At 40.8% G+C, this 22,264-nt stretch overlaps 1 protein-coding gene across 6 annotated transcripts in view; it reads right to left on the bottom strand.

The window, feature by feature from the left end:
- Window positions 1–4,378: 4,378 nt before the first annotated feature.
- The window catches only part of zgc:153039 (uncharacterized protein LOC767698 homolog), a 92,533-nt gene continuing 74,647 nt past the window's right edge, over window positions 4,379–22,264 (bottom strand). The window contains exons 1-13 of one of the 6 annotated variants that reach the window (XM_039765061.1): window positions 18,053–18,747; window positions 16,962–17,096; window positions 16,119–16,256; window positions 15,749–16,036; window positions 15,567–15,674; window positions 15,164–15,275; window positions 10,678–10,835; window positions 9,507–9,589; window positions 8,739–8,863; window positions 6,957–7,149; window positions 5,973–6,147; window positions 5,433–5,579; window positions 4,379–5,341 (exon numbers count right to left, since the gene is read on the bottom strand). In XM_039765061.1, the coding sequence (XP_039620995.1) occupies window positions 4,485–5,341; window positions 5,433–5,579; window positions 5,973–6,147; window positions 6,957–7,149; window positions 8,739–8,863; window positions 9,507–9,589; window positions 10,678–10,835; window positions 15,164–15,275; window positions 15,567–15,674; window positions 15,749–16,036; window positions 16,119–16,256; window positions 16,962–17,096; window positions 18,053–18,278 (2,745 nt within the window). In that variant the 5' untranslated portion in view covers window positions 18,279–18,747 and the 3' untranslated portion in view covers window positions 4,379–4,484. Of the gene's footprint in view, window positions 5,342–5,432; window positions 5,580–5,972; window positions 6,148–6,956; window positions 7,150–8,738; window positions 8,864–9,506; window positions 9,590–10,677; window positions 10,836–15,163; window positions 15,276–15,566; window positions 15,675–15,748; window positions 16,037–16,118; window positions 16,314–16,961; window positions 17,097–18,052; window positions 18,748–22,264 lie in introns of those variants that run through there. The other 5 variants (XM_039765068.1, XM_039765076.1, XM_039765100.1 and 2 more) reach the window with 5 other exon arrangements.

A 22,264-nucleotide genomic window follows, 5' to 3' on the forward strand; every position in this document is an offset into this window, starting at 1 on the left:
AAACTGTTGTCATGATGTCCCTCTGATGCTATCTTTCTGGCAGCGGCTGAAGGAACGTTTCCTAATAAAAGAATGCAATTAGTGACTCAGTGGTGGGGCTGCTGGCCATTAGCTGAGTTCAACAAGCCTCATGACAAGATATCAATACTGAGGCTTTGATCGGCAGCCTGCTAACGTGCCAAAGTACAAGAGCTGCCCACCGTCCACTTGACATATTCTAGCCTGAAGCATGCCTTCAGATTTTCCAGAATGGAGTCGATGACCTAAGAATATTCATGTCTGGATCTCTGCCACCATTTAGTACATTAATATTCCTGCGCACAATTTGCACTCTCCCTCTTGATCCCCACTTGAAATACTGCAGTATGCAATTCCTGGTCTTGCCAGATTATTCCAATTTGGAGTCTCATGTCCCCGTGTTCCTGTCCCCTCACCTGAGTGGCCTCTCTGCTTGATGAGTGTGACAATGCAGGAGGTGCCGACCTCTCTGTCTAAAAGAGAAACTGGCAGACTGAGGCACTCTGCCCTCTGTCAAAGCCCCATTGTTTCACACAAAAGGCTTTTTCCTCTGAGGCGGGTGATTAAATCAAAGTAATTAAAGGGAGCACAGCTCCCAAGGGAGATGCAGTATTAGCTTCGCCCCCTCCGGCGGGACTGGCCCGCTACTTTCATTTTATTTTGCTGCTTAATTGCTTTAGTGCCAGAGAGGCAGCCTTTTAGTCCAATGCAAGACTTTTAGCAGTAAATACATTGACGATGGTCTAGCAGGGATACTTGCAGCAGGATCGACTTGGTGTGGCTTGACTTTGGGGTGAAGAACCTTGGATTTTTGGCCAGACAATGGCAGTGAGAGTGTTTTGTCAGGTGCTATATGGCTTAAGAAAAGTGGTGCCTAGGTCAAACGAAATGACCTATTGGGAGACAATTAAGAAGAAAATAAATCCTTAGCTGTCAGGTCCAAGTGCAGTACCAAGTGGGCTAGTTAAACCAGTTCAATAAGCTTTATGACTTACTATTCAACACTCTTGCTTACTTTGAAAAGTTTTACACAGCGGGAATCAAACTAAAAGTTTTCCTTGAGGTATTAAGGGTTACGAGTAGGAAGATCTTTTCATGGGTTTATGGTTACGAATCACAAAATTTCCTTATGTGTTTCTTATTTTTGTTTCTGTAATTCTGCTAGAGATGGAAATAAGGCAAGAAAATCTAATATTCATGTAAAAAAATAACTTAGCATTTTTGTGCGGAAAACTGCCATGCGTCTTTGTACAAAAATTATAGGAAAGATGCTCTGAAAATTATAGGTAGTACTTCAAGAGAAGAGGCAAAGAAGAATTTAATTGAAACTAAAGTGAGGAAAGATCCTTAGCTTATTTGCCACCAAAATTTTGGAAACTCAGGCATATAAGAATAGTATTAAAAATGTTCTATCTAGAAAACTGTTGCAAATTTTTCAGCATTTAAATGCCTCAGGCTAGAAAGGCTGCCAGTCTGTGGTTCCACAATATAAACTTCCAATGAAACAACTTAAATGCAGCTATCAACATACCAAGGGTTGTTAACTTTTCCGGCTGGGTGTTTACTTTTCCCTAACATCGAAAAGCTGATCAATATGTACGACCTCTAATAACTGAAATAGTCTTGGCCACTCGCTGTGTCATAAAGAAAAATTGACAGGGCATGCAGTCTGGCAGAATCAGGGTCCAGGAAGATGACACTGAGAACTGATAGAACTGGGCTCGAGTAAGGTGAACTTGTACATTACTGAGCTGGAGGTTAAGCCAGCCAAAATAAACCTTTATTGTGCTGTGAGTAGATAGAAGTTAACTGCTAGTGAGTAAGGACTGGGTCAGACCTCAGACAAGTAAGGTTAAAAAGATCTGATGTGATTGACTAAAGAGATGTAAGCTGATCAGACTTAAGGGGAAGAAAACTGCAGGATGGTACAAAAGGGCAAAGTCAGGCTCCAAGTTATAAAGCTGCAGGATACTGAAATCTGGGAAGGATTACTTGATCACGCTCCTTTGGATCAAGGGGTGGTGCAGTGGTAGCGCAGCTGCCTCGCAGTAAGGAGACCAGGGTTCACATCCTGGGTCCTTCACGTATGGAGTTTACAAGTCCTCCCCATGTCTGCATGGATTTCCTCTGGGGTGATCTGGTTTCCTGCCACAGTCCAAGGGCATACAGGTTAGTTGAATTGGTGATGCTAAATTGACCCTAGTGTGTGTGTTTGCCCTGGCTCCCTATCCTGGGCCTGTTCCTGCCTTTTGTCCTATGCTAGGCGAGATAGGCTCCAGCACCCCACACAACTCCAGCCTGGATTAAGCGGGTTAGAAAATTACGTGATGACTTCTTTGGATCAATCGGATTTATTCTGCAATATGACAGCATCCAAACTCCTATAAAGTAAATATTCAGGATACTGCTGGCTGCTGAAATCTGACAGAATTTGATACCTTTAGATTAAAGCTACAGAATACTAAAAGTCAACAGCATCAAACTACAAAGAGAAGCGACTGCGAGTGGTGGCAGTGCTGCCCCTACATCTTTAAGTTTGCCTGAATGTCAGAGTGATGGCAGTCATCCCTCATCAGTGCGTAGCTATGCCAGGGGCCTCAGGGTAATTATTGCGCTCGCTCAGGGTCACGCTCTGCTGTTAATTGCCTAATTTCTTGCCTTCATAGTCACACTTGGCATGCAGTCGTGGAGCGTTGCCTTTCTCTGAGGAGCAGTGCGTGTAATAGAGATGTGGGCCACACAGAGAGAGCATGATGTGTAGATTGAATGTTAATCAGATGGATGGCAGGGGTAGAAGTTTTTTTTTATTTATTTTTTTTTAAATAAGAACATAGGCTCTCACCCTTTAGATATGCTTGACTCCAACAATCTGCCCACAAGAGCACTGTTACAATTGATTTTCCGTGGATGCCAGGATACAATTGCTCCAAATTATGATTTAGAGTTACATTTCACAGTCCCAAATCTTACTTTACTTCCACACCTGCTGGCAGCTGCCTGCAGATCAACCCGCAGAAGAGTTCAGCCACACTATGATGTTCCTCTCGCCAATGACTTTACAGCCATTGCAGCAACTAAGATCTTTTAATCAGCCCAGTGGGTATTTTCTCTGGGATTACATATTTTGTCTTTGTCCGACATGTTGGGAGTCTTAAGTGTTACAACTGCATTTGCTTTAGCATCAAACAAGGCCAGTCTTTCTGAGGTTGTACATCTAGTCAGAAAATGCTTCAACAAGTTTTAAGACAGCATCACTTTACCATGACTACTCAAGACCCTGGATGTCCATGGCTGGTAGCCAGTTAGGCTGCTACAACAGGTGAAGCAGCAGAAAAAAAAAATCTTACTTAACTACCTTTTGTCCTAAATGATACTGAATGAAAATATCTGTAATAATTACCACTTAATCTTGGTGTTATGGACTAGCCTCAAGTTTTGTGGGAGAACTGGGATTACTGGTAAACCACCAGTCCTTTTCTCCAAACCTAAAAAAACAGTTCTGAGTCACAAGGTTCTATCAGCACTTGATCTGGATACCTGACCATTAGAGGACACACACAAAATCCCATGCCAAGGCAGTTTAGTATTACTCCTATATCTCAAAGATATACATTTTAAAATTTATTTCCGGAAGTAATTCTTGAGCACCCAGAGAAAGTTTAAGGGCAGTCCCAGTGAGAACTTGATTGAAACAGGATTCAAATTCAGCCTGCTGGAATTGTAGGGCAGTGGTGTTAACCATCACCTGACCCTTAATCCACGGTTAACAGAAATTAGTGTGCAACTAGTGTTTTGGTAAGACCGGTCCCATGCCCACACTTCATATTGTTAACAGCATATGGTCTGCACTCTATTCCATTAGGATGACTGACTGAACTAACTGCAGATCATCAGAATGATTAGGACCTCTGGGTTTGCTGGTGAGCCTCTGCTCTGATGGGAGCACAAAGTCTGTAGGCTGGTGGGAGGGTTTAGTTATTGAAGAAAGCCATTAGTCATTCAGAAGCTCGGCACCTATCAATAAGCCTCAACTGTGATGGCAGGCCTGTTATTACCAGTAAGCATCTATTCCGTCAAAAGCCCTGGGCTTGTTGGACAGCCTCGAATCTGACTCTGTTGCGGAGCGACTAGAATTGGCTGATGTACGTTGCTCAGTGATCGCAGGAAATTAGTGACCCCAGAGGTCACCCCCCTGCTAAAATAAATGCATCAGTCGTAGTGGAAGTGAGAGGAATGTAATGATCCCCAAGTTGGCAGGCAACTCTGCTTTCATTTCCATCCACTGCAGACATTGCAGTTGTTGCTCACTCTCTGTTTGATCAAGGTGAGATTCTGGAACAAAACAGACATCATCAACCACTTACTTAAACTGTCCTTTATTAAATAATTTCTTCTCAAAAATTGGCCAGTGACAAAAAAGACAAGTAAAAAACAACTAACAAGAATCTTTTCCACCCTTTTTGTGTTTAAAGATCAGTGCTGGTAACAGGGCTGAGCCCGTGAATAAGCAGTGTGGGACCCAGACCTCTGGTCATGAGGTCCAGGTGGTGCAAATATGTGGGGTAGAGACTTGTGTCAGCTGGTGGTCTTGGTAGATACAGAAAACGCACAACTGGGGCTGAGGAGTGCTCTAAGATCATGGCATTGACTGCCTTAAGGTATTCATCTGAAATACGCATAGCATTACTAGGGAAGCTGTTTACAAAGTCACCCTCCTCTTCCTCCTCCTCCTCCTGGTTGGCATCTGGAAGCTGCTTATGCCAATGCAGGGCCACCACAGAGTCCCAGGGTACCATCTCAATGGAAGCTTTGATGCGTAGCTTTGCTAGCAGCTGCTTGAGTTTTTCTTTGGGGCCCTGGTTTACACGACCTACTTCGACACACAAAAACAGCCGCAGCTTGGCATGGCGCCAAGTTCGTACCATGTTAAGAATGCAGCCCAACTGCAACAGGAAGAGACTGGATGTATCCACATAGTTGCTGCTATCTGGTCTCATTAGGTTCAGGGGCCAGATGTCAATGTAGAGGCCAGATTTCCGTGCCAAGACAAGCTTGCGGTCAAAGTTTGAGAAATATCGCGCCAGAATGATATTCTTTAACATCTTGACAGCATCAGACAGTATTGACACATATTCATAGCCTGACAAGGCCTTCCCTTCAGGTGTTGTCCGCAGTGGGGGAAAGTTCATCTGTAGCTCCTCACTGTCCTCAGGAGAGAAGCCACTTACACTTGTATCCACTGAAGAAGAGGTGTTCAAGTGTTCCTCCTGAGGTATGCAGTCATCATAAAATCCCAGAACTAGAGTGTTGGGCCTCATTCCACCTAAAAGGAAAAAAAAAATTTGAATAAAAACCAAAGAAGTCATAAAATGCCAAGATAATGGAAACTGACTTGAACCTTAGGAAGCACTTACCAAGCCCAGAGATGCAGAGCAGGTGCTGAACACCTTGCCGTACCGACCCCGCTAGTGTTAGGTTGACAAAGGCCTTGATGTTCAATTTATCGACAAGCATAAGCCAGGAGTCGTACAGTGGCTGCAGAGGGTCAGATGGCAGTGTGCCTAAAGAGAAAAATAACGACTTTTGAGTTCCCAGCAAAGCACATGGAGAATGATGTATGGTGTTTGATTTAACGGATAGTATTTACTCAAAACGGACATGTAGAAGTCTATCAATCAGAACCAACTACTAAAACTACACATGAAATTTGACTGGTTACATCCTAATAGTTAAACTGAATGAAACTTATCAAAGTAAATCTTTCAGTTTTTGCACAATAAATGAGTCATCTTAGCCATCACTAAGCAGACTGGACTTATAGTACTTAGCTACATGTCATTGAAGAGGACCTGTCAGTTAGGACATGCGCAACTGGACCTGCTGGACTATGGTACACAGCTACAACCTTCTAGTTTTAAATACCATGTTTTCTTTCCTAACACCCTAATTCTCACCTAGATCTCCCAGCTCCACATGACCCAGAACGTACAGGCCACTTTTTTTGATATCATTAATGAAACTTATGAGCTCCATGCAGCTTCGGGGATTGGCCACCATAAGAAGGACCTGTGGGCGCCAGAACTTAACATGCTCTTTACGTACATCGAGCATCAGAAGATATTTCCTTACCTGCAGCAAAAAAGAGAGTTGGTTGTTTAGTTAAGATCTAGTGACATATGACAGCATCCTGTGAACATAATAATGTTTGCTTCAAACTTACTAAAAACATTAGAGTATATCAGAGTACTGAAATGGTATATAAACTGACAGTATCCTAATTTCAAGTTTAACACATGTTAGTGTCAGAAATGGAAGCATTCGGTCTTCAAACTAACTAACTAAAATCATTCTAGAAATCGTAGTCGCCTTATTTCAAGAATGTTACACTGTAGTGCTTGACTTTGGAGCCCTCTGTGTTCAAAGAGGTCTTTGATTGGAGGGCTCTCACTTTCAAAACCAATGAAATTTGGCATCTCAGTTAGGAAATCTGGTTTCAAGCCCACACAGAGCTAGTGGTCAAGATTCTTGGTTTCCAAAATGCTCCCTTTCACAGAGAATGACAGCTGAAAGTGCAACATTTTACAATAGTACGTAGCAAAAAAGGATCACCTGCACTTTTTTAAACTTTCCTTTTAGCAGCTTATCTCTAAAGCTCCAGACTACTTTTAAAGAACAGTTTGTCATAGCAACTTAGATTTTCCATCATCTACATATTTTCTTGACCAAACTGTTTCAGAGTATCTATACACAAATGCTTACATTTTCCCTGTCAAAAGGAAATGGTTTGTTGAACTGCGAAACAACTAGAAAATGTTTGTGTGTGGAAAAAACTGGATAGTCTTTCACATGTCAATACCCAGGGGAGTCAAACACAATTAGGACAATTTTGTACTGCTGATTACAAGACAGAACTAGAGACATAACCTCTATGACCTTACCTGGTGGAAGATAAGAGCCTGGCTGATGTAGCCCCAGCTGCTGGTGGGAGACATGTAGTGGATAACGAGAAGTAGAAGCAACATGAATGCAATACTGGCTGAGGCGTAAATAGGATTGATGAGGAACATCATGACAACGCAGCCCACTATACCTAACAGACAAGTATGCCAGGTAAAAAATCGGAAGGTTGGCCTGCAGAAAGAAGGAAGAAACAGTAAGCGAAGAGGTGGAATATTGCTGTGCTTGTCAAGATAACACTGTTAAAGAAAGTCAAACAGAAATTAAGCAGAAGTAAAAAACAGACAGTAGTGAAGAATTTAGACCATATGTTGAGGTTTTATTTTTTATCAGTCTTTAGGTTTTGAGCTATGAAAAAGAAAAAAAAAACAATAAAAAAAACCAAAAAAACACATTGGAGAAGACTGTCTACATCTGCCACCTACTTTGAGCTCCTAGCCATTACCCGGTGAGCATCTCTTGGAGCTTTTATTTTTTATTCTGTAAATTAAGGCCTTGGACTTTGAGCCTGTCAAATTGTACAGCCTTGCATCTTTATCTACAAGCAGGTTAATCCAATCAGATCCGAGTATCACAGAGCTATGTTCCCTAGATGTCTGATTCTGTCAAGATTCACTAGTCGGTAACTTTACCACTAAGAGGAATAATCAGTCCATATTTTACAGTTCTACATTTTAGTTCTTGAGAGTCTATATGTTCCAGTTTTGCTTCCTGAAGACTGAAATGCCGATTCAGAATTATCTCACCACCTTTTAATGTTACCCATTAGTAATGGGGGTTTAGGAGCATTTATTCCAAATGGCAATGCAGTGACATCCACCCTTGTGTTGGCAAAAATGACAAAAAGGCTGTTAGACAATAGGATTAAGGAAAAACTAGCAAACATAAAAGGAAAAACAAAGGGAAATCATTTAAAAATAGATTTTGTTGTAAATGAACGCGTGGGTTTGCAATTGCTGCTGTGAGGCTGAATGGGGAGGAATAATGAAATGAAGAAATGTGAAAAATAATAATTATAGTGATGCAAAAAAAAAAAGAAAGAAAGAAAGCAGGGCCAAGGGGAGCTGGATTCCTGAAATTGCAACTGAGTCGTCCCAGTTGTTAGGATGGGGTCATCAATCACAGGACGACCCCAATTTTCTGCAATAATAGAACTTAATGATAAACATCCATTAGAAGTGTTCCTGGCCTTTGTAATTACCATTTAAATGATTCGTCTCTATCATTAATGCACCCGACTGGGAAAATTGCACTAAAGAAAATAAAAGGCTGCCCGCCTCCCGCTCCCTCAGAGGTGTTCCTCCCTTTTAAACAACACAAGAAATGCACTCAGCTTAATGTGCAGCGGCACGTCGACCCAATGCACGCAAACAGCTTCTTCTCTAGTGCCGCGATTAACACGTCTGAGGCTTGGGGTTGTGGCTAATTAACTTAAAAGCCCAGCTCGTGTGCACTGCACACTTATAGCACCTGCTGTGGCTGCCGCCATCGCAGTCTTAAAGAGACCACACTAGGGCCTACTTTCTGTGATCTAGGGCTCTGGCGAAATGCACCTGAAAAGAGCCTAAAAACCTAAAAGAGCAGGCGATATGGAATCTATTAAAAAGAGTGTGAACCGTTAGTCTCAAACTAGATAGGGGCAAACAGTAGCCTTTCTCTTGCTTTAAAGCTGTTGAGGCACTGTAACATTTTGGCTGCTTTCTGACAAACATCCTAAGGAATTTGATGTGATGCTTGGGAAAAATGTACAACTCAGCACTTACCTGAAGTTGGGGGCTGACGCCCACTCAAGTGCAAGGCAAGCCAGATCAACAGCTGCATAAACCAGAAGGAAAAAGATGGTGACAATGCCAGCAATTGTGTTGAGCTTCCCAGAGAAAAGCACCAACTGAAAAGAATTGTGCAGTATATCAGGGTACATTTACTGATATAAACACATCCATCCACACACAGACACACACCAACAAGATATATACTAGAACTCGCACAGATACCAGCAGACACATACCTACATGTACAGTATATGAACACATACATAAAAAGAGCTCACACAGGCAAGACAGAATGAATACTTACAAGTACAATGATAGAAATCAGATCATATACAGATAAGATTGAAAGCATGGAGATGCAAATACAGAGTGGTTAATAAAGACAGTGAAATGAAACGGAAGGCACAGACATTTACACACATAAAGGTGGGGGACAGTCAACATACACACAAGTTAAATTTGAAAGCATTTAAATAGCAGACCAAAAGTATACATAAAGCCAAAGACATAAGTGACAGTTAATGAATACAAAAGAAGTTCTAAATATATGAAAATGTATCAATAAATTAACCTGCGAGTGCTAGCAAGAATCAACATGTACATACATGTAAACAGAAACTGCATGTATTCCTAAAGGATAATTCCAATTCAGAAGTGGGCTGTCTGAGAATGTGCTAACATCAGTCCAAAGGTGGCATATGTCAACCTGTTACTTTCATTAACAAGAAGGCCCTATCTATGGAGATAGCCAATACCCACCTGAACCAGGAACCAGGAGATTAGCACAGCCACCCAGGGGTTCCCACTACTTGATGTCTTTGTTGCAGGGGATAATACTTTCCCTGTATGAAAAAAGGAATGAAGATGTAAGATAAGCATCTTATCTCTACTACCTTATAGTTCATAAACCGGAAAAGCACTCATCACATCACTCGAAGCTCCCTCTATCACCCCACATGTGAACAATATTTCTCCTAAATTGCAAGGACCCTTGCTGTCAGCTTTCAAACCTCTCCTGTACAACAGGATGCCAGACACCCATTGTCATTCACAAGCTGCACAGGCTGGTTGGTGCATGGCTTATTGAGTTGCGCTGGAATTTCAGAGGACATTTGTTTTACACGACACGCAAGTAGACAGAGAAATAAATCAGAGTCATGGGTGTAACGAGGCGCAGACAGAGCTGAGTCAGCACAGTTCTCAGGGTCTCACCCGCAGAAGAACATGCAGGGCTTGCAGCAAAAATGTGTGGCACTTACCAAAACATGTGGCCCTTGACAGCGAAATGCCACCTGAAAAGGCACAGTCTCTTTCTCATCAGGATAGAGGCATCTGTGGAGATAAAACTTACCACTGACCAGACAGACATTGTCTGTTGATACAAGCCTGTCTTTAACAAGAGACAGAACTGGGGGAAACCAGCCACATCCTCACTGAGAGAGGCAGACTTGCTACTGGAGAAGTGAACCTCTTTGTTACCGACATACTTCCTGCTTAGGCAGTTTTCTTTCTCATCAAATTGTACCTTCTTAAAGAAACAAGCTCCTTCTTCACTCATAAGTGAAGCTCATGGAGATATACTGTACTACTTCTTCTCGGACAAACACTTGCACAGATGAGGCTTTTGCTTATGAACAGATAGCAGAGACACCAAAATCTACATTCAGCTAGAATCTCCTTTTCGCTCAAGCCTCTTTCACTATACTAGACATATTAGTGGGAACAAGGAATAACAGAAGGTGACTATGAGCTGCCAATGCCAGCTTAGGAAAGGCTACATGTGGCCATACCTCATGAGATACTACTGGAGGTCTGGTAGACAGAATGTCCAGGTTACATTGCTTTAATCACTTCAGTAACCTCAAGCACGTCCCACCATCCCCACACCCCAAAACCCAAATTACTTCCTTAATAATGCCCACTCTCTCACCAAATAGGTCATCACGTGCCAGGGCATACAGGATACGTGATGCACCAATCAGATTGCTCATAGCAGCTGAGAGTGTGGATGAGTAGATCCCAATGGTGACGATTGGGTGCCACACATTAATATCACGCATGAAGCTGTAATCATTCTGAAGTAAGAGCCTGAAGAGGATAAAAAAACCAAAAAAACAAGAATTAAATGTTAAGAGATAGCTTATTTTCATTTGTGCAAGTTGGGTATCGCATTCAGAAAAGTCTCCCATTTCCTACTCTCATAAGGGTGGATGGTGCAAGTGAAGCATTTTGGTCAGAGGGGGCAGATGGTGGCAGTCCACTACAAGCTATATTAGTCAGGCAGAATCAAATTAGAACTCCAAGCACGTCCACTCCTGGTTAAGCTTTCTGAATTGTTGGCGTCACAATTCCATTAAGCATCAGTCAGGTCGATGCTGTCATTTACACACAATTATTAAACAAACTCATAGTGCCAATCAGCAATGTTGGTGCATGCTACTAGATTCAGCATACTTCTTCATACCCCTGGAATTACTGAAGCCCCTCAAGCAACAGCGTGTTCCCTCAAACTGTCATAGGGAAAAGACACGTCCTCATCCCTAAAGTTACCCTTTTCAAACAGGGTCCAGGTCCTGTTGCTGATAGGCCAACAACCACAAATCCTCTCCCAAAATATCTCCTGATCCCAAATGGGATACTATGTTAATTCATCTTTCTGTAATAACAAGCTGGAAGTATAATAAAAAAAGAAAGAGGATAAAACAGCAGCCAGGTCACAGTGGTGGTGGGGAGGGTCTAAGATTGTGCTCACTGTCAGCCATCAAGTTAGCTTATTAATTCCTCCCTGGGGCAGCGAATTTGAAAATAAATCTACAAACATTTGACATTTTCAACTGCTGCTGCCCTGAAACAGAGATATCATAAAGCAGACAAATGCAGTGGTGCTGAATGTGAGGGAAACAATATAACAGAAAGGAATGCAAGAGAAATAAAGGGACTGGGACATTGTGAGTAAAGAAATTAAAGCAGGGGTGCACACACTTTTTCGGCTTAAAATGACCAGGTCAAAATGATCTACATACATTAAAAATTCTATATTATGGGTGCTTACCTACCAGGTAACGCGTGTGGTTGGTCTGCAAGTCGGCAAACATCCGCCATGGGTGCCCTCTCAGTTGCGAGAAGCAGATCATAGAATATTACATAGTTAACTGTCAAATAATGCAAAGAGTATGCGACACGTGTTTCGTCCTATTTTGGGCTCATCAGGTGTACACTCTCCACTGCACCCCTCATCGGGGATTGAACCTCAGACGTCAAACAAAAGCACTTCGATTGTGACATTGTGAGAAAAATAATCCTCTTCCAGTTCCACATCCAGCCCATACCCTCCTCAAACATTTTTTTAAATCCCTTCGTTAGTCGATATAAATTGGAAGGCTAACTAGATCACAGCCGGAGTTTTGCAGTAGCTCACGCGTTTGATCGTGCGTGTGGGATGACCAGTGTGTTTGAAGAAAAGAGATCTCAGACTGGCCGCCCTGTATGTCAATCAAGTGGTAAATGCCATAGGGAGGATATATGATAGACTAATGTTTTAAAATTTTTCTTTTTGAATGCAATGCGATCCACCTGCACTCTCTTTGCGATCTAGCGGTCGTTTGCGATTGAGCATTGGGCACCCCTGAATTAGAGAAACAGATGATAGGAGGTAGGGGACCAAGCTACCTTACATGTATATATCGCATACATACTCAATTACAGAAGCATAAAGGAGAGAGAATAGTCCACAATAAGATTCAGAATGATAAGGAAATTAGTGAGGTGTTTGAAGAAAACTCTGTTTGGCTGGCTTATAGACAAACACAAAGAACTTAAGTCATATAAATTTATTCTGGCTGACTTCTAAACCATGAAATTGGAAAGCATATGTTGCCTATATTATTTATTCACCTTTTTGGAAACTTTCCCTTGTCACTTTTCTCATTTGTCACTCGTCTGTTGTGTAGATTCCCTAGATACCCACAGGAATGGCAGCATGAACGTTTAAAAAAATAATTAAAAAAAAAAAAAAAAATCTATATAAAAATCATCTTCTCCATCTGCTATGCACCTTGCTGCCGCTATGCTTTCCAAAACAGACAGTAATAGAAGGTACACACACTTCCAGACTGACTTAGGCTGCCCTCCTGTGGAAGCTACAGGAAATGAGGCCAGGTGTTTGATCAAGCCTTGCAATTACTTCAGGAGCCAATTTCAAACTCATGTATGGAGTGGCACAAAGAAAAGGGACAGGATCTGTGACAAGCATTCTGCCAGTCATGAAGATTAATTCCACATTTTGGTGATAAAGACACAATGAGAGTTCATCTTCACCACATGGTAATCCTAAAATGCACACAATTATATTCCCATATTTGCTGTGTTTGTGAATGTGTGTGTACTTACTCATGTCAGATATTGCTCTGAGAATCAGTAGATATACTCATGTTAAAACACAAGTCTCAATGATATATGTATAATAAACAATCTTATACAGTACTTCTTATGCAGAATTGTCCACATCAACTCAAACAACATTGGCATGAATATGCACAGTATTATGTAAATTATCATATATTTGCACAGACACACACAAGCTTACATGTGCTTGTACTTATACAAAGTGGATATTTTATTAGGTGCATCTGCATTCCTCATGAAATTAACTTCTTAATGATTGATAGCATCAAAAGTGTATACAATTAACATGTAACCCACTTAGCCTAATGGTGGTACTGGGAGGGGACAGAGTCTGTTCCAACAATACTCTTTAAAGAAAGTAGAAAGGTACTAAAGGATTGGGTATGCATACAATTTAACAAAGGTAGCAGCCAAAAACAAAAAATTCAGGATTCTTTTAACACATAGTAGTGGGAAGGTTACCATGAACAACATAATATGCCTTACTAATAGTCTTCACGTCTAGTGTTGCAATAAGTACGTCGAGAATGAGCTACCATTTAAAAACAAAGGCCATTGGGTCCTTGTTTGAAAATTGACCATTGATGAAAGTAGCTAGTAGAGGCTGACATATCTTGTATTAGATTAGATGTGTTACAATTAGTCAAATAACAATTGAATACAATGGCGCTGAAATGTACATATTAGAATGCATAACTTGCCATATCTTGTAAAGACTGAACTACAGCACTCAATGCCTTGGCTGAGTTCTAACAATATCATCAAAAAAACAAGAAGCTGCAGCTGTACTTCGTTAAGAAACACAAACAATTGACTGTAAAGGACCTACATGATCTATCTGGTGAATCACTGAGACTGCAGATGGAAGTATATGGATATGGGGATGTAACTCATGACTCCACTGATCCATCTAGCAACTCTGCAGGCTGCGAGTGGCTGTGTAATGGTATTGGGTATTGTACAATATTGTATCACAATGTTCAAATATACAATGTTGTTGCTGGTAATGTAAATGCACCGATGCCGCCACGAATGGATGCACTTTCAAAACAAAATATATACCTTTTCAGCAGAACTACATAAGGTTAGTGTTGGTTTTTTATGATTGAATCTGTATTTGGTAAGAGACAAAAATTAATCTGAAACGAAGTTATAGTGTAGTAATTGTCTCCGATCCCTGCACAAATAATAAGGGGCTGGAAATGTAAGAGCAAATCTTTTAAGTAAATATTAATAGTAAATTTACTATAGCTTTGCTCAATTTTAATAAAAATGTAGCTTTCACATAGATAATACTTGATTCTGTTTATCCCTATAAGAAAAGAACTGAATGGAATTTTCTTAATGCTCTGCTATATTTCTGTATTTAGACAATTGTATGAGCTCATATTGAAGTAAGACAGCTAGAAAGAAACACAAACTGTTAGTAAGGCATTAAGGGCATATAGTTTTCTGACTGTTATGTACATATATCAAATGTAGGTCCTAGCGTACGCAATAGCAAATAGAAACTTTAAGAAATGAAACCTAGACACTTGTGCCTTAAACAGAACATTATACATCAGAATTTTTTTTCCTTTTGTGTGTGTATTATCAAATTTATTTAATTTTTTGTGTGAACTGTTTACTTTCAATTTCACTAAAACTTTTAAAACGATGACACTATGCTGTACGATGAGTCATACTACCTGCTGAAATGCCTTTTTGGTACCTGTATTTTGAAGTATTTGAAAACCTTTGACAAGTGTTACTACTGTTAGAATAGACAATGAATAATTATTGGAAATTAAGACTAAATGAAACTTAACATAGCAGCTTATCTGCTCTATGTGCCATATTGGAGTCCACAATGACTACCACCTGTGTATGCCTTACTTCTGAAACCCAGTTGTACTCATACTCAAATAATTAAGGCTATCATCAATCAATCAAAGCATGTCTAATTAATTCACTGAGACAACATTTTTTTGCATAGAGATCTCCAACCAGGTCTTGTGGATAGCGGCACTCACCTGTCGCAGGTACAAGCCACCATGATGCAAAGCAGATTGTAGATGATGTATGTGAATACCACTGCAGTGATGGTGCCACGAGGGATAGAATAACTGGGGTTCTTCAGGTCTCCTGTTGACAAAGAGGACAGACATATACATTCACCTTGCTGGCAAGGTCTCTGTCTCCAGTCAGGCAAACGATACACACTAAAATACACTAAATCTGTGAGGCTCACTAGTTTAGTAGATAAAAATGTATCAAAACTGCGGTGGGTTGGCACCCTGCCTGGGATTGGTTCCTGCCTTGTGCCCTGTGTTGGCTGGGATTGGCTCCAGCAGACCCCCGTGACCCTGTGTTCGGATTTAGCGGGTTGGAAAATGGATGGATGGATGGAAAATGTATCAAAAACAAAAGTCTTACCTGACATGTTGGAACCAGCCATGATACCAGTACAGCCATTAAACATCACTGCAAACACTGTGGCAAAACTCATCATGGTGCCAGTGGTGTAGTCCACTACATAGTGGGCTGTAAAGACAGAACAATTAGCCCTCAGCAGGAAGACAATGTTGTTGGCCAAATTAAGCCTCAAGGATACTTACGCATTAAATTGCCCTGCAGGGTGGACAGTTTAAATCCAGTGAAGTTGGCAAACACTGTTGATCCATTAAAGGGGACCGGCACAGAGGTAGGCTTTACAGCAAAGAAACTGATGAAGACTGTGGCTAACACAATAATAACAATGAGGAAGATGATGAAGGTTGCCCGGGCATAGATGTTAGCCCCCACCATGCAGACCAGTAAGCAAAGCAGCAAAATTCCTGTTGCATAGAGTAACTCCCACCAGTAGCTGCGGGGAAGAACATGTGCAGAGTCTGTACTGATGTTATCTAATGGAAGAAAGGGCAAAATCATCATGCTGGCCAGAGGTCAGTTGCTGGCTACTGGTGTCCACCAGTACAGCTCACGCACCTGGAGAGATTCCAAAGGTGTCCATGATGGACTCTACCAACCCAAGTACAAAAAGGGCACTGCCACACACATTGGCAAAGAAAAACATGATACCAATACTGCCTCCAAACTCAGGTCCAAGTGCGCGACTGATCATATCTGTGTTGTGAGGTCCAGTTAAGGAAAGTGTCCTGGTAAACAAATTTTAATGAGGACCTAGAAAAGGAAGGCAGTAATCAACAGTAGGTTGCTTGATACACATTCCTGAAACACAGTTAAACTAATTTAAATAAAACTGTGCCACTTTAACCTCATATTTAAATGGAGACTTGATTTAACTCCATGGACACTATAACTACTATAATCTACAAGTCCAGTGTATTTTTTTCTCAGGACTAGTCAACCTTGCATTGCATACAGTAGTGACATGTATGCAACTCAGTAGAAGATAAAATAAAATAACAGAAAAACAAAAACTAGTAGTATAGAAAACACACACACTAACAAATAGTAAAAGAGGGAACAAACAAAGTGTTGGAAACATACAAAAGATGCTAGTTAAGAGAAGTAGGAAAGGTAAAACTGACTAGTAGTTAAAGACATGATGACAAGCAAATGCAAATGGATGCAGAAACACAACAAAGTTGTATTCTATCACATGCAGAGAACCAAAGGATGACATGTTAAGTAGGAAAGAAGAGGAGCAAGACTAAATCTACATCAGGAAGAACAAAGTCTATGCAATGAATGCAAGGCCAATTAAATTTGCTAGGAGAATGAGACACAAGAAGGAGATATTTAGTGTGTACATTGAATCGTTTTCCATTTTCTCTGTGAAAGCTTTTGTGATCTTTGGCAGGATACAGTAGGCACCTCCAGCATCAAGAGCACCATTTGTGGAGATAGCACAGACAGAGAGGACTGTCATGCTGATGATGATGTATGCCACAATGAACATAACAATCCCTTGATAGAGACCAGCCTGGCCTACTACAAACCCTGCAGTCACAAAAACAATTGTTAGATTTCATGAATATGAAAGTGACATTTTTGTTTAATTTGGTGGATGCATTTATCCATGGCAACATATGAGATGCAATTGGTCACATTTATTTTGTTTTTCCAATTGGAACACCAGCAGCACAATGTCATTAGAAGGATTTGAACCCACAACCTCCGGTTTTGAAGTCCAAAGTCCTAACCACTACATCTCATTGCCTCTGACAAGTGACATGATTTAGCACAAAGTAACTCTCTTCTAGTACATTCTCCAACCATTTAAATATTAACCTTTGCAGATCGGGTGACTGGTTAGATAACAAGCATAGACCTCTCAGACTGGTGCAGACAGAAAATTAATGTGATAATGGCAGAAATGAAGCAAGTCAGTTAGCTTCTAAAATAGAGCAATGTCTGTAAAGGAATGACAAAGAATTTTCAAAATAACATTACAAATATAATACCATGGAAAATTCTGGAATCTCTTAAAGGATTTTAAAGAGCAGAACAGATAATCTCTGGGGAACTTTTGGAAATCAGATATTGAGTATATACGAGGGGGGCTCAAACTCCTGTAAGCATTGTGATGAAGTGTTTAACTTAACTGGGACAAAGGAAAATAATCAATCCCCACTGATACCACTATAAGGAGATCAGCTCCACTACTTCCAAATTAAAATTACTTTACAGGAAAGCAGTACAGTTCTCACCTCCTGGTTACACCAATGTCAGGACAGTTCAGCTGTACTGGAGAAAGGGAGAACATTTGCCTCTGCACATAGCAGGTTAAGATTTAAACAATGCGATAGACAGAAGTTTGGAATGGGGGCTCATACAAGTGTCCCATTCCCGCCCGGCTACTCTCTGATTGGCCGTTGTGGGGTCGTAGCTGGGCACGCTCACTTTCGACTGGGAGTGACTAAAACGGCGAGTCGAGCGAAAGCAGGAGGACTCACCAATTCTAAGGAAGACCACGACACTAAACATGGAGAGCAATGTGGGGATAACTACCCCGAAGAAGGTGGTGAGCCTAGGGCCACGCTGGTCGCTTTGCTTACGCCTGGCTGATGCCCGCTGACTCCCTCTTTCTTGTTCGATGCCGCCGGCCACCCGACGCACAGCTTCGGCTTCATTAACGCTGCAGGATAGCCGGTAGTGCAGGAGGGGTGTTCTTTCAGTCATGGTTTTCTTCAAAAAACCCTGCTGTCCGGGCCGCAGAGACAAAACACAGTACTTATGAAACTGGAACTATGAACTTTCCCAGTTCCCGTCGGGCTGGGCGCTCCCTTGATCTGCCTGCCTCCGGCATCACGTGACTCGAGGTGCTCTGTCAGTGCAGTTCTCCCAGTGTGCAGGCGGTGGGACGGAAAACACCGGAGAGGGCGGGGGACGCGGGGAACGGCACACGAGTCCCGCCCCGAGGATTGAGTAGGCAATGGGGTGGAATAGGGTGAAGATGGAATTTGCAGCGAATCAGAGTTTAAGCAAAATGGTGTGAGCCACGTCCAGAATACGACAGAGAAGAGAAGCGAGATGAGCACAAGGTGAGCGAGTGGAACAATAAACCAATGGTCAGGAAAACGAGTTTGTTTAATAGAAAAAAAAAATAATACTGTAAGAAAGGTGACTCGCAGTCACCAGCTACGTTTCCCCATTCCTACCACATTTGTTCAATCCATGCACCCTGTAAATTATTAAGAAGTTCAGAGAGCTGCGGTGCTGAACGGGCAAGGGGGGTGTACTGTATATCCGTGCATTGAGAGTTTTTGTATGTCTTTTTATATCTCACTTCTCAGTTTCTTTTCCTCTCTGTAACTGATTAGTAGGAGGTCTGTGGGCCGAAACTCGAGCATGTATACATTCCTCTCTGGTGCCGCCCCTTCTGCCAGGAAGCTGTTTGTGAGAAAATGTACTTGGCACAGTGTCATTGCTTCAGGGAATCTGAAAGGCATCAATAAAATGGAAGGGTTTTATAATTTAATTTAAGTCTCTGTTGGAGATCAAACAAAAATCTTGTGTTTATTAGTCCTTTAGGCAAGGGGTATTAGACTGTCTAGCATTCACATGCTTTTCTACCAAAATACACGAACAAACAACATTGCCCTCACACTGGTTAGCACTCATAAAAATCAATTCCACAATGCAAATTGCTTGTGTTTAGCAAATACCTGACTGCATGATTATAAAAATGATAGACTCCCTTGGCTTTTGCTGATAAGACTTAAGAACATTGGCTGGCCACTTTATTTGGTACTCCTGTATGTTAATATGTAGACAAATGCAGTTTTAAAACTAGTATGGAGGTACTTGAGGGTCATGGTTGTGTGTGGAAATTTGAATGTGGCATGCTGGAAATTTAACTTGCACTGCTGTCTTTGCTTCTTACCCTTTCATTTCACTGTCTTCGTCCAAATGAACACGGTGAAATGCGGTACAACAAATTGTTGCGTGTTCAAGGTTTTCTAGAATTTTGTGTTTTATTGATTGTGTTCATAAGAACTACTCCTGAACTCTTTTCATTCACTTCACACATTTTTTGTCCAGCACCTTATGAGTCACTGGTATGAGAAATCCCCCACATATGATATGTCGTTTGATGCGTCTTGATATCTAGTTATAGAAGACATCAAGCTTTTTGGGTTCGCTCCACCTATTTTTGTCTCTCTAGGCCCCAAAACCCTAGTGTGTAGACCATTTTTGGATCATGTATTGTACAGGAAATTACTCCCTTATAGTAAAGAGTAAACTAATAGGTGTTATCAGCAAAAATGATCAGGAGGACTTGGAAGTTGTTCATGCCACATCAGCTCACACTAGGGTTCACACCCTTATGGAACACGAGGGGTCAAATTTACTGTTTTTTGATAAAACTTTGAAAAAATGGGTTTGGTAAATGTGCATTACCTTGGATAAAGGCATCAGCCAAATGAGTACATATCAGTGTCATTTTTGCTTATGCTTCAAGGAAATTACCCGATATGTTCAGGAATTTTTTGTTGAGATATTTCGAATAGAATGTGCCAAACATTTTTATTTAAATTTCAATAGTTCCTATTGTGCATTGGCAATTCTAAATTGTCCCTAGTCTGTGCTTGGTGTGTGTGTGTGTGCGCGCGCCCCCTGCGGTGGGCTGGCGTCCTGCCCGGCTTTTGTTTCCTGCCTTGCACCTTGTGTTGGCTGGGATTGGCTTCAGCAGACCCCCATGACCCTGTAGTTAGGATACAGCGGGTTGAATAATGGATGGATGGATAGTTCCTATTAAAAATCATTGGTGAAATTATGAACTCATACAACTTAAAACAGAGAAACATTTCTTTCCTCATGGAATGAGTTATTCAGAAATGATCCCCATATACCATCTGAAAATGCATTTGTGACTGCCTCATTTTCTGTGCTACTGCAAATATTTGACACAGAATGATTTCAGGTTTTCAACAAAAATCTATTATTTGGTAAAAGGCAAGTGAGTGAACAAATACAACTTTTTTAACTTACTTACAAGCAAAGTTATCCAGCACCAAATGACTTTCTGTAAAAATAATTTTCTCCAGTTTAATTAGCCAAAATAAAGCAAAAATTAGAGTCGCCTAAACGAAAAGCAGGGAGTTTTTAATATAGTCAGTCCTTCTCAATAAAAATCTAACTTATTTTGAGCTTCACCATCTAAGCCAAGTGGTCACCAAGATTCAACAAACTTCTAATACCATTCCTGAAGAATTTGCAATTCCTGAAGTAATTACAAAAAATTGTTTCTGATACTTATCCATACGGAAATGGCTATGAAGCCATGTATAAGGCTCTAGGGTGCCACTGAACTATAGTGAGAGCTATAATTTCCATTTGGAGAAACTTAGAACCATATTAAATCTCCCTAGAAGTGGCCAGCCTGCTACAATTACTCCAAAAGCAGAATGTAAAATCCTCCAGTAAGTTTGGATCTCAAAACACATAAAACATTCCCAATAAACATATAAAGAACTGTAGGCCTTAGCTCAATCAGTGTCTGTGACTCCAAAATCAAAAATAGGTTTCATTGGAGAGAAGTCCTGCAGAAACCAGCCCTAACCAAGAAGAAAATAAGTACTTGTTTCTTGTTTGCCAGGAAGCCCTTGCATGAGTCCCAAGCCTTTTGGGAGAATGCATTATGAACAGATGAAACAAAAGTGATACTTGTTGGACAAAGTTGGTGACTTCATGTTCAATGTAATGTAAATATAAAGTCACATTTAAGCAAATAAAGAATTTCACAATAAGATGATCATACCAAGAGTCAAACATGGTTGTCATATTGTGATGGTGTGGGGATGCTTTGCTGCCACAAGATCTTGACAACTTACCTTGGTTGAAAGAACCATTTTTGTCGGTATCAGACAGACTTTTAAGGAAAATGTACAGTTCTATATCTGCAAGTTGACATAAAACTGGGTCATGCAGCAAGAATGACCCAAAACAATAAAGAAAGTGCACATTAAAGTAGCTGAAAAGAAGCAAATCTTTTACATTTTGGACTGCCTAATAAAAGTCCAGACCTAAACCCAGCACAGCTGCTATAGTAGTACCTGAAATGAATGATTAATGCTCAAAAACCTACCAGTGTTTTTGAGTTAAATGAGTTCTAAAAGGAACAATTGGATAAAATGTCACTGTGACATTATAAAAGACTGATATTGAATTATAGGGTATATTGCTTGTAATCATTGGAGCTAACTTTGACAGAACCAGTTATCAACTGTAAGGGGGCAAATACTGTTCTCATTATGCCAGTTGGTGTTGGATAGTTTTGCTCATTCAATAAATGACATAAATTTGCTGAAAGTATTCAGTGGCAAAATTTTGGTGTAACAAAGGAAATCAGGAAGGTGGCAAATTACTTTTTTTATGGTACAGTAATTTGGAAAAAATATTAACACTGTGGAGCTAAGGTATGCCAAGTTCATTGAGCACATATTGTAATGAATTAATGGAATTTGGACAGCAAGATGTCGATCAGCTTGGCCTTTTGTTGGTGTATCTTTACACGTTCTTTTTTACTCATGTGCTACTCTTGTTTTCATGCTTGCAAGGTGCAGGGTAGGTAGACTTTTATTATCCCAGAGAGAATTTTGTTTTGATGCAGGAAACAATAAAGCATAGGATGCTGTTACACAGATACAAGAAAATAAGTCAAG

Source organism: Polypterus senegalus, chromosome 1 (assembly GCF_016835505.1).
Source record: "Polypterus senegalus isolate Bchr_013 chromosome 1, ASM1683550v1, whole genome shotgun sequence".
Classification (NCBI taxonomy): domain Eukaryota; kingdom Metazoa; phylum Chordata; class Cladistia; order Polypteriformes; family Polypteridae; genus Polypterus; species Polypterus senegalus.